Source organism: Apodemus sylvaticus, chromosome 4 (genome assembly GCF_947179515.1).
Source record: "Apodemus sylvaticus chromosome 4, mApoSyl1.1, whole genome shotgun sequence".
NCBI classification, from domain to species: Eukaryota; Metazoa; Chordata; class Mammalia; order Rodentia; family Muridae; genus Apodemus; species Apodemus sylvaticus.
The window spans coordinates 116,842,560-116,858,431 of record NC_067475.1 but is presented as its reverse complement, the minus strand read 5'-3'; the positions used below and the strand labels follow the sequence as shown (position 1 = coordinate 116,858,431).

General features: G+C 47.9%; 1 protein-coding gene across 1 annotated transcript in view; it reads right to left on the bottom strand.

The window, feature by feature from the left end:
* Positions 1-15,872, bottom strand: part of Setd7 (SET domain containing 7, histone lysine methyltransferase) — a 47,377-nt gene that overhangs the window by 22,035 nt on the left and 9,470 nt on the right. The window contains exons 2-3 of the mRNA XM_052180541.1: positions 15,229-15,358; positions 5,130-5,331 (exon numbers count right to left, since the gene is read on the bottom strand). Of these exons, the coding sequence (XP_052036501.1) occupies positions 5,130-5,331; positions 15,229-15,358 (332 nt within the window). The remainder of the gene's footprint in view (positions 1-5,129; positions 5,332-15,228; positions 15,359-15,872) is intronic.

Below are 15,872 nucleotides of genomic sequence, written 5' to 3'. Positions count from 1 at the left end.
ATATATATATATGTGTGTGTGTGTGTGTCTGTATATAACAACAACAATAATATTATTATTATTATTATTTGCAGTGTTGGGAGTGAACCAAGGGCCCAGGACCTTGTATCCTTGTCCATGTTAAACACACTCTACCTCTGAGCTAAATCTCTATGTTCTTAAGAATCAAGCTGGGCCAGCCAGGCATGGTGGTACATGCCTTTATTCCCAGCACTCGGGAGGCAGAGGCAGGAGGATCTCTGTGAGGCCAGCCTGGTCTACATAGTTAGTTCTAGGACAGCCAGGGCTATTACACAGAGAAAGCTCATCTTGAAAACCAAAGTTAGAGGGGGAGAAAGACAAAAAAAAAAAAAAGGATTAATTTGGCAACATGAGTAGCAATAGCACTGTCTGTATTTTCTAAGTGATAAGAAAAGGCCTCGGGTCCTCTAAGTCACCTCCCGCTCCCTTCGTCATTGGCGGCTGCCCTGCCTCCCTCCAGAAGGGTCAGCTCTGCCTCCTCCCTCAGGACAAAGGCCAGAGACACTCTGTCCTGGCAAGTGCCAGTCACAGTAGGTGACCAAGAGAGCTTGGTATTTTTATTTGTGGGTATGTCCCTGTGCGTGTGTGTATGTGCATGGGTATGTCCCTGTGTGTGTGTGCGTGCGTGCATGCATGGGTATGTCCCTGTGTGTGTGTGTGTGTGCATGGGTATGTCCCTGTGCATGCGTGTATGTACATGGGTATGCCCCTGTGTGTGTATGTGCATGGGTATGTCCCTGTGTGTGCATGTATGTGCACAGTATGCATGTGCCATGGTGCACGTGTGAGGGTCGGAGGACAACCTGCAGTAGTCAGTTCTCTCCTTCTAGCACGTGGGTCCCAGGGGACCCATCCTTGGCCGGTTTAGTGGCAGACACCTTTTCTCACTAAGTCCTCCCACAAACACGTCTTAGTCGAATGGGGCTAACACAGTGTTGTGGATAATTTAATTTAGGAAGCAAGAGATGGGTCCTCTGCTGGAAGACCTTACCTCATAACTTACCAATCAAAGTCCTTTGTAAGCTTGCTAAACAATTTGATACCATGATAGCTTGGTTAATGTCCTGAGCTCAAAAATCTAGGAATAGTTATGCAAAGTAGCATCTCCAGGTGACACTCACGTGACTCTCAGTGCTGCTTATTGGGACAGGGCTAAGTGTCATTACCCACACGGGCTGCACAGCTCGACACAGTCCAACCGCTCTTTGGTGGGGGAGAGATTATAAACTAAAATACATTTTAGAACTTCTGAGGAAAAATGCAGAAGAGTGGCATTTGTTGCTCTTTGTCCTTCTGACCGTAGTTCTTACTAATGCGGTGTACATGGGACGGTCCTTTCCGTGCAATCTGCCTTCAGGCTGCTGCCGCTGAGCCACGGCGTGTTAGCGCAGGGTGCGTGTTAGCGCAGGGTGCGTGTTAGCGCAGGGTGCGTGTTATTCTTACATGCGGTAACTCACAGGAGCCACTACATTACACTACTGCTTGTTTGAAGCAGAAGTCTGTATTTAGGGCCTCACACCCTTTCTCTTAAAAGTTGAATGTATTACTTTGCACTTACAAAACAGAAATCCTTTGGTTTTCTAAATAATAAAATAAAATAAAATGCATTGGAAGCTAAAAAAAAAAAAAACAAAAAAAAACAACAAAAAAAAACCAAATTGACTGTGGCTGCACACTGTGCCTCTTGCTAGCGTTCAGCACGAAGGAGTCCCCCCTGGGTTTGAGTCTCAGCTCTGCATGACCTGAGCAGGTGGCACACACCTGTAATTCCAGCCTTTAGGAGGCAGAGGCAGGAGAATCAGGGGTTCCAGGTCCTCTGCAGCTACACAGAGAATCTGCGGTCAGCCTGGGCTACACAAGGCTGTCTCAACAACCAAAACATCACCAGCAAAACTTTTGTATCGTAATTAGAGGGAGATTTCAAAAGAAGCTGTTCTTAGAGCGATGTCACACAAACAACACGCAGAATAGTTAGTTCCCCTACTCTTATTCTTGCCACTGCGCAAATATGGCCCAGCCGCTGTATCAGAGTCTGAGGAAGAGGCCAAGGCCTGGTTTCTTCTGCTCACTGGCTCCCCCTAGCGGGATCGGTGAGAAGGCAGGTCAGATGCTTGAGAACACATTTCTCTAATTTTTCTATATTCTTTGTTTATCTGCCGGTTTCCCCCTCCCCATAAGTCCCATAAGCCCTCTTCCACCGCCCATTCCTCCGATCACCCCCTCCCACTTCTCTATCTTGGTATTCCCCTACAATGTTGCATCAGGCCTTTCCAGGACCAGAGCCCTCTCCTTCCTTCTTCTTGGAAATCATTTGATATGTGAATTGTGTCTTGGGTATTCAGAGCTTCTGGGCTAATATCCACTTATCAGTGACTGCATTCCCTGTGTGTTCTTTTGTGAATGAGTTACCTCACTTAGGATGATATTTTCCAGTTCCAACATTTGCCTAAGAATTTCATGAAATCATTGCTTTTAATTGCTGAGTAGTATTCCATTGTGTAAATATGCCACATTTTCTGTATCCATTTCTCCGCTGAGGGACATCTGGATTCTTTCCAGCTTCTGGCTATTATAAATAAAGCTGCTATGAACATAGTGGAGCATGTGTCCTTATTGCATGCCGGGGAGGACAACACATTTCTCTTTTGGGTGGGGATCAACAAGATAGAGGCTGCTTGGGATGTCCCTACAATGGATCCTAGGCACTGTCCTGTCAATCCCAGGGCGGCCCATGTCCCTCCTCCAGTGCTTTAGCAGCAGAAAGGGACCTAGACGCCTGTAGTGGCTCTGTGTTCTCACCACACCTCCAGGTTAAAGTGATGACCAGCAAGCCAGGCCCTGACACCAACGCCTACTTCTTTACTGACTCCGCCTCCAGACATCCACAGGCTGTGCTCAGCCCCTTCCACCCTCAACAGATACCACACGTGCCGTCCACCATCCTGAGCGTGAGCTGTTATTTCCCAGTGCCTCTTTCTCAACAGTCTTTCTCTTGGTGTCTGCTCAGACCACAGGGTAAAATGTTGCACCAGTGGCTGGCTCCACCCATGACCTACAGCAGCACTAACTGGACTCTGATTAAAAGAGTGGGGGGGACACAACCGTGGGGGCTGACATTTTGGGGGTATCTGGGGGGCTGGGAGGGGAGCTGGGCATGCATATGATGAAGACATGCTGTGCAGACATGTATGAAGTCTTCAAAGAACACGTAAAATATTCTCTAAAAAAACGTCATTTTAAAAGGCATTTTTAGGTCTGACTACAGTCAGTGAGATGCAGGCAGGAGCAGGTCTCAGCTGTACCTCAGATCTAACACAGGACTTCCGTTGGTCACAGTCACAAGTGACATGACAGGGAGTGGGAGTCTCTGGGAATCCCTGTTCCGTCTCGCTCTCACCCACTGCCTACGCGGGCTCCGCTCATTTTTCTGACGAATCTCTCAGATGTCAGTGTCTCCTCAGCTCCAGGAAGCACGGAGTTCGCTCAGCCTTCAGGAACTGCAGGTACCTTGGCCCTAGCATCAGCTTGTCTGCCTCTGCCTTCACAGTCACCCAAATAATGTCTGATGGATCGATCAGAGCTGACCAAGACACCTAAAAATGCTTGGGGAAGTCTTGGACAAAGAGTAACCACCTCCTTTCCTTAGGGTACAGTTCTTTTTTAAAAATTGTGTGTGTGTGTGTGTGTGTGTGTGTGTGTGTGTTTGGGGGCGGGGTTGGGTAGTGGGAGGGAAGGGGGTTGGCTGCCTTGGAGCCTCCGTTACTGGGATTCAAACTCCAGTCCTCATGAGAGAACAGCAAGCACGCTTGCCTGCAGCGCCATCACCCCAGCCCCAAACTGCCAGGCGTAAGGCCTTCTGACTCAGGCTCCCCGACACACACAGACCTACACATGCACAAACCGTGCTAAGCTTAACTTAAAAAGAAACCATTGTGTGACTGCTCATGGTGGCGCACGTCTTTAATCCTAGTACTAGGGAGGCAGAGGCAGGGGCATCTCTGTGAGTTCAAGGCCAGGCTGGTCTACACAGTGAGTCCCAGGACAGCCAGCACTACATAGGAAAACCTTGTCTCAAAAATAAATACAAACCAATTGTGTGTAGGATGACGCTGGATCTGGTTTATTCCCTGTGCCGGGGTCTCACTGAACTTGAGGTATGCCAGCAAACCCGGAGATCCTCCCATGACACCCCAGTGAAAGCACCGTGAGTGCAGAAGGGGCCAAGCCAGGCTTTTTACTTGATTTCTGGGGATTTGAACTCAGATCCTCTTACCTTCAGCAAGCGCTCTTACCTGCTGAACCATCCCCTCAGCCAATTAAGTGATTTATAAAGAATGGTGTGAGCTGTTGAGATGGTTCAGGGAGGGGCTGGGGTTGGGTAAAGGCGTTTGCTGTTCACCCGCAAACAGCAGGGGTGTAGTGACCCCCAAAAGATCAGAAACTGCTGAATTCAACCTCACATGTAAGAGACTAGATAAGATAAGCAACAGCTGGGTGTGGCGGCCTTAATACTAGCATTTGGGAGGCAGAGGCAGAGGCAGAGGCAGAGGACAAAATCTCTATGAGTTTGAGGATAGCCTGGTCTACATAGTGAATTTGAGGCCAGACAAGTGAGATCCTGCCTCTCCTCTCCTCCCTGCCCCTCTCTCTTCCTTCCTCCCTCCCTTCCTTTCTTTCTGAGACAGGGTCTCTCTACATAGCCCTGGCTGTCCCAGATCTCACTCTGTGCCGGGATTAAAGGCAAGCTTCCCCACACCCAGCCACCCCCCATATGCATTTCAACAATGAACTATCTTTATGCTTCTTTCTATAGGACAAAGGAATTAAAAGGAACTTTTCTTTTCCTACTCTACTAATGGTACAATAAAAGTAGCATGTCCCAGTGATGAGTAAATAAATACTCAGGAATACTCAGTATGACTCAAAAGAATAATCAGTAGCAGATCTAAAGCCTCCTCATCTAAGTCAGCAGCAGGTAAGCCGGCCTCAGGAACTCTCATCTTTAGGGACTGATCACACTTCACAGAGGATACATAGTTACTATTTATTGTGAGGCGTCTTAAAACACGCTCCTTTCTTTCCCTCAGAGTGAACAGGTAGCAGCTTACTGGGTAATGGATCCAACACACTCCGTGTCGATTGTTGTCTTTGTACTGTCCCTTGAAGATCAGCCTCCCGTCCGTGTCGTACTCCTGGGCTGGTCCATTCAGCTCCCCATCCACATAGGTGCCTTGGAGAACGCCTCCATCCTCATAGGTGTAAACGCCCTGGCCCTGCAGGGCATCGTCCACATAATAGCCCTCCAGGGTGCTGCGAGGCAAGGGGGGGACAGAGCCTGTGTTATACTTCCCTTCCCCCCTCTCTCCCTCCTTCCTCCCCCCCCCCACTGCACCCCTTCCCCCAGCACACATTCGGCAGGTAGAGCTTGTCTTGCTAATGTTGGTTCTCTCATTCCACTCTGTGGGGCCTGGGGAATCGAACTCAGGTTGTCAGGCTTGGCGGCAAACACCTTTATCTACTGAGCCATTTAAAAACAAAGGATTGGGGCTAAGGACCTAAGGTTCAGCTCTGTTTCATCCCTTACTTGTTATTCAAAACAATACCTGGAGTTCCCATAGATTGAAAGCTGGGAAAAATGGTGAACGATGGGTAAGTGGTTGGTGACGCCAGCTCGCTGGCGGGGAACCTGACCCAGGAAGCCTTAGCCCACAATCTCCTGGCTTTTATGAATCTTTCCCCCTCCCTCCTTTTTCTCTGCCAAAGGAAAGAGAAAGGAAGAAAGATGCAATTTGGGCAGAGAACAAGTCTCACCTCCCCGTGACCCCACGGCCACGCAGATGCGCAGCCTACACCGACACGGGCATTTCTGCTGTTACACTTATGTGGCCCTGCACACTCACTGACCCTCTTGGCCGGCTCAAATGCAGGGGTCTTCAGTCACTCAGGTACGGCCTAGCTTATGCACCTGGTCATCTTATTTTCAAGTCGCTAATGTATTCTACAGTAGCAGTGACAGCTGCCACCCAATCAAAAGGCTCTCCCTTGCCTCCCTTGGGAGACGGGATTGGGATGGGGGGAATGGGGGGTGGGAGGTGGGGGGGCTTTATTTTTGTTTTACAGTCATGTATTTCCTAATGACAGGGACGGGCTCTGAAAAGTGTGTCATTAGATGATTTTATCATTGTATGAAGAACACAAATGTATACACACAAATCTAGATGCTATAGCTGCTTTAACACACAGGTTACATGATGATCTTTCGGGACTTTTGTGGCATATGCTGTGTGTGTGTGTGTGTGTGTGTCTCAGCGGCACACATGTGTTCATATACACATGCAGTGGTCTCATTAGCAGCCTGAGAGACTGAGTCCCACGGTGCTTGGCCAGAAGAAAGTTCACAGTATGTTCACAGTAGTTTCACCATTCTTTTCTTACCTCTGTCCTCAGAAAAGACATCTGGAAGTTCAGAAATACGTTTTGTGCTCAATATCCTTATGCAATGGAAGTTAAGTTTACCAAAAATTCCATTTGGAATAAATTCCATTTGGAAAGAGCAGCTCAAATCATTTTAAAAATTTAGAATGTAAGGGTCAGCAATACGGCTCAGTGGGGAAAAGGAGCTTGCTGTCAAACCTGAGGATAGGAGTTCGATCCCCTGGGCACACATTACGGAAGGAGAGAACCCACTGAGGTAAGCTTCCACCCGCAGCTCGTGGCACTTACACATAACACCCACGCACAAAACAGACAAATGTAATTAAAGATGAAAAAACTAGATATGAGATACTCAGAAATCAAGATGGGTTGATTAATACCAGCTTCTACTCACAGATGCAGCAAGCAAGCATTGCAAGGTATCTTTCTAGGAAGTGAGCATTGTACGGGGCTCTTGCCAGCACGGGGCACGGATATGTCCAGCCCAACAGTACTCCGTGATAGCACACACTGCTCAGAGGCCACGAAGTATAAGGACTGGGTAGGCAGGATACACACACACCTTACACTGGGACAAACGTACACCGTGTACTAGGATAAGTGGGACACGCGGACAAGATGGACATCATGTTCTGGGGCAGGTAGAACAAAGCGAGGCGTGGGGACTGAGCAGGCCGCCCCCGCCCGCCTCTGCCTGCTAAAGCCTCGTCTTGTGATTAAGAACGATCTGTAATTATTAAATGAAATTCACAGCCCGAGCCCTGGCAGCTCCTGATTTCATTGTAATTACACTACTTGTGGTCTCCCAAGGGGATAAATAGTTCTCTTCCCCGTTTGTTTGTATTATCAATGACAAATAGGCTTATTAAATTCACGAAAGGAATAAAGTAGACTTTAACGTCGCTTTTGCATAAATAATCAAAACTCTATACTCAGTGAAGCCGAGTTAATGAGATGCAACTGTCATTAGAAGCACACAATTAAAAAGGAAGAGAGCCGCTCGCTCTCTCGCTCACTCACTCACTCACTCACTCGCTCTCTTGGAGAAGGATTGCTAATCAACTGACAGGAGATGGGGCACAGACCGCAGGGAAGTGAGTCAACCATTCCTCTCCCTGCCTGGGAAGGGCTGTCAGGTAAGACACAAGATGCCCAGGAAGGTCTGAATTTTAGACAGCGGGAGTAGAGCCCAAGTATTGAGGGTACAATAGAACTATAAAAATGTTTTGTTATTGCTGCTGGAACTAGTAACTGAACCACGTGTTCTAAGTTCAAAATGTTCAGCATGTTCCTGTGTATACGTGGGCATCACCCCAACAGACAAGCATCCCCATACCTCTCAGATTCGTGATCAAATCTTAGAGGCATAGGTCTTTTGGACAAGTTAATATTCTGTTGAGTTTATGAATGCCATGGCTTGCATTTGGGGTACGAGGACAACTTTTGGGAATCAGCTTTTCCTTCCACTGGGTTCTGAGAACTGAGCTTAGGTCATCTGGAGAGGGCTTTTACCCACCTAATCATGGTTGGTTGTTTTTGTTTTTGCCATAGAGGGTTGGTCCTGGCTGTCCTGAAACTCACTGTATAGACCAGGCTGGCCTCGAACTCACAGAGATCTGCCCTGCTTTGGCACTAAAGGAGTCTACACCCTGCTCCACTGACTCCTCTTGTTTTGATCTTGATCCCCACTGTTTTCACGCCGTTGCCTGTGAGCCCAACCTCGTCCACTCTCCTGGGAACCAGCTTTGCCCAGCTGGCTTCCTGGCGCCTCCTAGCACTGACCAGTCCTCGGTCCTTCCTACCGCAGGCCAGCAGGCGGTCTACAGCTCAGCCAAACTCGAGGGCCTTTAAAACTGCATTCCTAGGGACGCAGGAAAGATGCTTCTCTTTCTGCAATAATTTATGCACGGCCCAACTGAATGGGAAGAGGATGGAATAGATATCTCTTTTATGTTAAAAATTTTAACATAATGTTTTCATTGGAACAAAATAAACCGAGTGTCCCCAAACTACAGAAAGTACGTGTTTTCACTACTCCGATCCAAAGCATCTGATGGATCTTTATGGGAGCATCATGACCTTCCACTCTCCCTCGCTGCCTTCCTTCCTTCCCTCTATCTCCCCCAACCCCCACGCACAGGGTCTCACTGTGTAGCCCAGGCTGGCTCTCAAACCCTTAGTGTTGGTGTTACATTTCACTGTGTAGCTGAGGATGAACTCTTTCTTTTCTTTTCTGTTCTTTTCTTTTTTGGTTTTTTGGATTTGTTTTTTTCAAGACAGGGTTTCTCTGTACAGCCCTGGCTCTCCTGGAACTCACTCTGTAGACCAGGCTGGCCTCAAACTCAGAAATCCGCCTGCCTCTGCCTCCCAGAGTGCTGGGATTACAGGCGTGCGCCACCACCGCCCGGTGAGGATGAACTCTTGATCCTTCTGCTTCCCCTTCCCAGGTACTGAAACTGTAGGGGAGGCCACCATTCCTCCTCCCTCTGTGTGTGTGTGTGTGTGTGTGCGCGCGCGCACGCACGTCAGAAGGGTGTCTCTGTGTGTGTGTGTCAGAAGGGTGTCTCTGTGTGTGTGTCAGAAGGGTGTCTGTGTGTATGTGTGTGTGTCAGAAGGGTTTCTCTGTGTGCAGTGTGTGTGTGTGTGAGAAGGGTGTCTCTGTGTGTGTGCATGTGTGTGTCAGAAGGATGTCTCTATGTGTGTCTCTATGTGTGTGTGTGTATGTGTGTGTGTGTGTGAGAAGGGTGTGTGTGTGTGTGTGTGAGAAGGGTGTCTGATCTCTTGGATCTGGAGTTACAGTTGGGAGCCAGCTAGCGTGGGAACTGAACCTGGGTCCTCTGGAAAGGCAGCCATGTGCTCTCCACTGTGGAGCCGTGTCTCCAGCCCTAGTCCTAATGAGCTTAACCCGGCTTTCCTTTTACGCTTTGACAAACTCCTCAGGATATTAAGAAATAACAAAAATGGGCTTGGATTGATTGATTTTTCTGCCAGTGGCACCTGACGCAAACCCTGGACAGCTCAGGGAAACATCAATTTAACTACATTTCTTTCTCCCACGTACACAGACGGGCCTTTTTATTTTTTAAAACCTGTTTTTGGTGGTGGTGTTTTTACCAAAGCTCATTTTACAAGGTGCTAAGTTTGCAGAAATAATGAAATTAGGAAACATAACTTAAAATAATGGAGAAATTTAGCAGTTTCTCACCCCAACGGGTACACCTGCACTTTATTCAAATACTACCGTATTTCCATTTGAAAGTCACCTCTATACCATCTAAATACATAAAGATATTCAGAAAATTTGACTTTCCTTCATGGTTTAGTGACTGAGGAATTTCTGTGCTTCCCACTCCGTGGGCCTCTAGCCATTACTCCTTTTCTCCAGCTGGTGACTGCAACCTGTAACTTTCCGGCCGCTTAAGGCCTGGGGCAGCTATGAATATGGCCAATACTAAATCTCAAACTTGCTTAAAACTTAAGATTGACTTTTTTGAGATAACTACTACTACATGGTCCTCAAGTTTGAACTGCATAGATAATAATACCAAGACCCAATATCAAAAGGCTGGACACGGGCTTAGCAGTTAAGAGCACTGACTGCTCTTCTGAAGGTCCTGAGTTCAAATCCCAGCAACCACATGGTGGCTCACAACCATCTGTAATGAGACTTGACGCCCTCTTCTGGTGTTTCTGAAGACAGCTACAGTGTACTTATAACAATAAACAAAATCTTAAAAAAACAAAAAAAGCTGGACACACCTGCTAGTATGTCCTCTAGAGACTGAGAAAAGAAACTTAAAAATGAATTCTGCTTTCTGTCTCTAAGAAATTAAGCCTGCAGCTCTTAGTTTGAGAGCATTGTTCTAGGGATGATTTCGAGCGGCTGTGCTATTACCTAATGCTGCAAGCCAAGGAAGGTGAGGAGCCCCAAGGCCGCTGCTACTTCCGGCTAAGACCTTAGCGCCTGCAGGTGGGAGGGGCCAGTGGGGTGAAGCGCTTTCTGTGATGCAGCCGGCCATATGCTGGACACCTTCAAAATTGCTTTTGTTTTTGTTTTTAACAGAGGATGCGAATCTAGAGAATCTGATCATCACAAGGGCTCAAAATAACAGCAATTAGCAGAATCTAGTTCTTTCTTTATATAAATCCCTTGAAAATGGACCGCCATGGACTGAATGTTTAGCCCCCCCCAACCCTGTGCATTGAAGAGATGGTGCCGGTGGGGGTGGGGTGCGGGGTATCAGGTTCCAAAGTCGGCGTCCTCCCTAGTGGGCTTCCTGCCCTTAGACAACGGAACAGGGGCGCTTGCTTTCTCTGGCTTCCTTCTCCACCACGGGATGATGACGGGCAGGAAAAGCATCCATGGGGCAAGGAAGCGGGCCCTTGCCAGACACCAAGCTAACACCGCTTCCAGCGCTCCAGAACTCTGAGAGGTGAACACTACCCAAGACAGACCTCGGCAGGACCGAACTGGAATGTGAGAGGCCCGCGGGTGTCCGGTGCTGAACTGCCTGCTTGCTGATGGGGGTGGGGCGCTACACTTTTTGGAGTAGTTGTTTGTTGTGTGAGGGTCTCAACACTATGACATGTGACACTTTGATGTTTTCCCTAACACAGTAGGCCTCTAAGGCGATGCAATGAACTAATACTATAGTAACAACATTGGGTTGACAGGATGGACACCACTGTCATCCATCCACCCCTGCCCCCCAGGGACTGCCCAGGGCTCTGCCTCTGCCAGGCTCCTAGTACAGTGCTAATGCACCTCCGGAGAAGAAGATAAACATCCTAGGGCTCCTGGGAAAGTTTCACAATTCTAGCTAAGAAGCGCTGGGTGTGGTTACACACACCTTTAATCCTAAACTCTAGTGTGGCAGAGGCAGGTGGATCTCCAAAGCCAGTCTGGTTGACACAGTAAGTTCCAGGACAACCAGGGCTACAAAAAACAAAACAAAAAACAAAAACAAAAAACCAACCAACCAACCAACCAACCAACCAACCAACCAAGGAGAACAGTTAAGAAGTGATCTCAAAGAAAATGAAAGCTTGGGAAAAAGGACCCAGACTGGTCACTATTTCACTATTTCCTCACTGCTGGTCAGAATGGAGAGGCAGATGTAGTAAAAAGAAAGGGAGAGAGGGAGAGGGAGAGGGAGAGGGAGAGGGAGAGGGAGAGGGAGAGGGAGAGGGAGAGAGAGAGAGAGAGAGAGAGAGAACCTCTATAAGTAAATTTAGCCAGTGTTTAATACCTGTAATCTCAGCACTTGAGAGGTAAAGGCCAGCCTGGGCTGCATGAGACCTTCTTTGTTTAAGAAAAAAAAAAAGCAAAAGAAAAGAAGGAAAGAAAATGTAGGAGTGAATTATTCATCTTAACGGTAACTCTTACTAACTAGGGAACTCTGGGGATAGTAACTAGTCTTTCTGAGCCTTAGTTTCTTCATAAATGAAATGGGATTATAAATCCAAATGTACCATGTACTTATTTGATGAGCTTGTTTCCAACAACAGCTAGAAGGCGTCAGGAACACAGCAAGGATTCGCCTCCTATGAGACACTGGGCTACACGGGACTTCAGAAGTTCATTTCCACCCCAGCTTCTGTGTGGACGTGTGACGTGTGCCCAAGCACTTCGTAACAACCTAGAAACCTTAGGTGTCCTCACTTCCCCTCAGCCCAACACACCAGGACAGGACATCAACATCTAAAAACGCCTCTGGGAGCCTGGGGTGAGGTACACCTCGGTGCCTTGTAAAAGTGAGGATGTGGTTTAGCCCTTCAGAATCCACTTGAAAAAAAAAAAAGACAGGTGTGGTGGTGTGGACCTGTAATCTCAGCCTAGCCTGCTTGGTGAGTTTCAAGCCAGTGAGAGACTCTGTCTGAAAAAACAGTGAACGCACTCAGCAGGTATAAGGTGCCTGCTACCAAGCCCGGTGACCTGAGCTCTGTGGGACCCTCGTGGTGGGAGGGAGGAACCACCAGTTCCTGCAAGTTGTGCTGTGACTCCACTGTGACATGTCTAGTCCCTCCCAATAAATAAATCTATGTAATTAAAAAAAAAAGCAACATAAAATCAAGGTTCAGGTCACTGCAGAACAATGTAGCTTTTACTTTACATTCTCCACATGTACACACACACACACACACACACACACACACACACACACACGACTAGGGTACAGAAAAATAAAGGCACGCAGCAGCGAGTCCTCTGAAACCTAGGTGGCATGTCCAGGAAAAGCACTGAAAATAAATATGTCTGCTCTGGGCTGCACTGCACACACTGGGATCCCAGCGTGCTTGAGGAAGAGGCAGAGGGGCCGCAGGGTGAGGGAAGCCAGGCTGTGTTTAGAGGGCAGGGGATGAAGCTCTGTGGTAGAACACTTGCCTGGCATTCACGAGGCCCTGTGTTCCGCAATACCAAAGAATAATCATACACATGATAAATCACCTAGCTTTTTATCTTGGGTTCCAGACTATAAGACTCCCTAAAATTACCATTCCACAGTTTAAAAGTAGATGCCTCTGGGTTTTTTTGTTTGTTTTCTTTTTCTTTTTCTTCTCCCAGTTCTAGGCTAATGACAAGTTCTGGCTCTATGCTTATAAATTTTGGTGGAACAGTTAAACTATACAAAACACCCAGATTAGCCATTATCGGCAAAATCAAAGATGCAGATGCCAAGCAATCTCGGAGGCAGAAAAACATTTCTGTAGCAGTCTCAGGACCACACACACCCAGCATCAGGCTCCATCCAGGCCACGGGGCACCAACAGAATCTCAAGATCTTGTTTGCCGACTGCATACCTGTCCTTATCTCAGGATCAGAGAGGTTAAGAGGTCTGAGTTTCTTGACCTAAGCCTCTGTTGCTTTAACTTAGCATCTTTTGTTTCCTGTGAAAGGGTGGGGGGTGGAGCAGGATGTCTTGTCTGAGGATATATGTCTATGGTAGTTAGAGGTCTTGCGCAGCATGTACGAGGCCCAGAGTTCAAATTCTCAGAACAGGAAAAGAAAAAGGACATGTGAAAAATATCACGATGAAAGACATTAAATCATAGGTGAATTTAAAATTAATTAGTTTTGGGCTGGAGAGATGGCTCAACAGTTAAGAGGACTGACTGCTCTTCTGAAAGTCCTGAGTTCAAATCCCAGCAACCACATGGTGGCTCACAACCATCCGTAATGAGATCTGATGCCCTCTTCTGGTGTGTCAGGCTCCATCCAGACCATGGGGCACCAACGGGATCTCAAGATCTTGTTTGCCTTGACAGCTACAGTGTCAAGGCATATAATAATACATAATATATATAATAATTACATATAGTGATTATTAAATATAACAATAAATACATCTTAAAAAATTAGTTTTACAAAGGGAGGAAATGTTGAGGTTGGGGGCATACCCGTCATTCTAGCCACCTGGGAGGTGGACGCAGCAGGGTCAGGAAGCCAAGGAAAGCCTTGGGTAAGTAATTAGTGAGGCTAGCCTCAGTTACATGAAGATAAAAAATAGGAACCTCAAATGGAAAAAAAAAGCCAACGATTTACTGCTGGCTGCTGGGCACACGCTTTGACCTCTCCTCCAGATTTGCCATTTCATGAAAGGCGTGCAAATTATTGCATGTGTTTGGCACCTGGTGACCAGAGAGGGCACTCGAGGTCAGAGGTGGCCAGCAAGGCACCCTGGGGAAGACACTCGGGAGTCTTGCTCCCTCCCTGCCTGCTCAGGGACCTCTCCTGTGGCTAACAGGGAACTCACTTTGGCACACTGGTTCAAATACTCAGTCTAGCCCATTAATGCTCTGGTTCACCAGGTCTGTGAAGCCGGAAGGGGTGACTTTAAATACAACCCATTTGCTGGACTGTTTCCCCTAAGGCTCGGTCAACTGTTGGCTAGCCTCATCTAATCACCAAATTCAAAGTATGAACATGCTCGTGCGTGCGAGAGTGTGTGTGTGTGTGTGTGTGTGTGTGTGTGTGTAAGTGCGTGTGTGGCCATCTGGACAAACTCAAGCTTGTTTTCTGCTCCCACATCCACTTGGCAAGGACTTTACTATCATTATTTTAAACTATCAAGTTAAGAGACCGACTCACAAAGCACAGATCACAGGCAGAGACTGTGCACTCAAGGAAACTCTCTTTAGCTGGGGAGGGGAAATCAGCCATTTACAAAAAACACACATTGCTGACTGATTATATAGATAGCCTCGGCACAAAGTAAAGATGGACATTTTCCAGAAGAAGAGCTATGATTAAACTACCACGGACATGAAGCAGGGGGGTTACCTTCTGGAAAGAGGGATTCTGGGAGAGGCGGAGGCCAGGGACCTGGTGGGTATTGGATCTGTGCCAGTGTATGAGTGTCTATGTGTGTATATGTTATAGGTGCCTGTGCACACGGGTATGTGTGAGCATGGTTCACGAGGTCAGACTGTGCGTGTCTGGTCCTGCCTTCTACCTGGTGTGATGTCAGCGAGCCACATTATAGAATTGGGTGGCCACGAAATGAATTTGTATAAGACCTGTGTGGGGGGCCCCTAAATCTGCCATGGCAGAAATCACTGGACAGACACATTCCAGACCCGGTACACCTCAGGGTGGCTCCTGCACAGCTGCCACCATCATTTCTGGTCACCAAAGCCTTGTTGGGATTACTCTCACCTTTCACACGAGCTCCACACAAACGTCTAATTGAATTCTTCCATTTGTATCATTTTCTCCTTTGAAATAGTTGGGCATCCCACACCCCCAAATAAAACAGAACAGCGAGGGCTACCTGCCGTCAAAGAAGAAGAATTTCCCACGTCCGTTCTTTTCTCCATGCACAAAGTTGCCCTCAAATCTGTCCGTGGAGGAGTAGATGACGGTGCAGAACCCGTGTGGTAGCCCGTCATCGTCCAGGTGCCCTGGGGGAAGAGAAACGGTCAGCTCAGACAAGTCTCAGAAGCTGCCAAGAGAGGCCAGGGAAGGGCATCCGTCTCCTGCATCTGGAATTACACCTGGAGTTGAGGTGCCCAACATGGCTTCTGGGAGCTGAATTCAAGGTCAGGCTAGCAAGTCCTCCAAACCGCTGAGCCACCGCTCCAGCCCCTACCTCCGTGTCTGGATCGGACCAAGGGTGCAGAACTCCCCCCCTCCGCCCCCCCACCCCACCCCCACTGAAGAATATTTACTCGAGGTTTTGTATACCTAGTGAACTGACTGGCCCACACAGAAAGTCCTGGGCACGTTTGAAGACAGAGCTTACACTGGCTGCCTTTTCCCTGCGACTGGGAAGTATCATGAGTAGGACCATCCCAGCCTGGTTACCACTGCCCAAGCTCCTAAGGCACACCGGGTTCTTTGTTACCACCAACCCCTTTCACAAACTCCAGCCCCTCCCCTCCTAGTAGTATCCCCCCTCCCCATCATCTGGGTAAA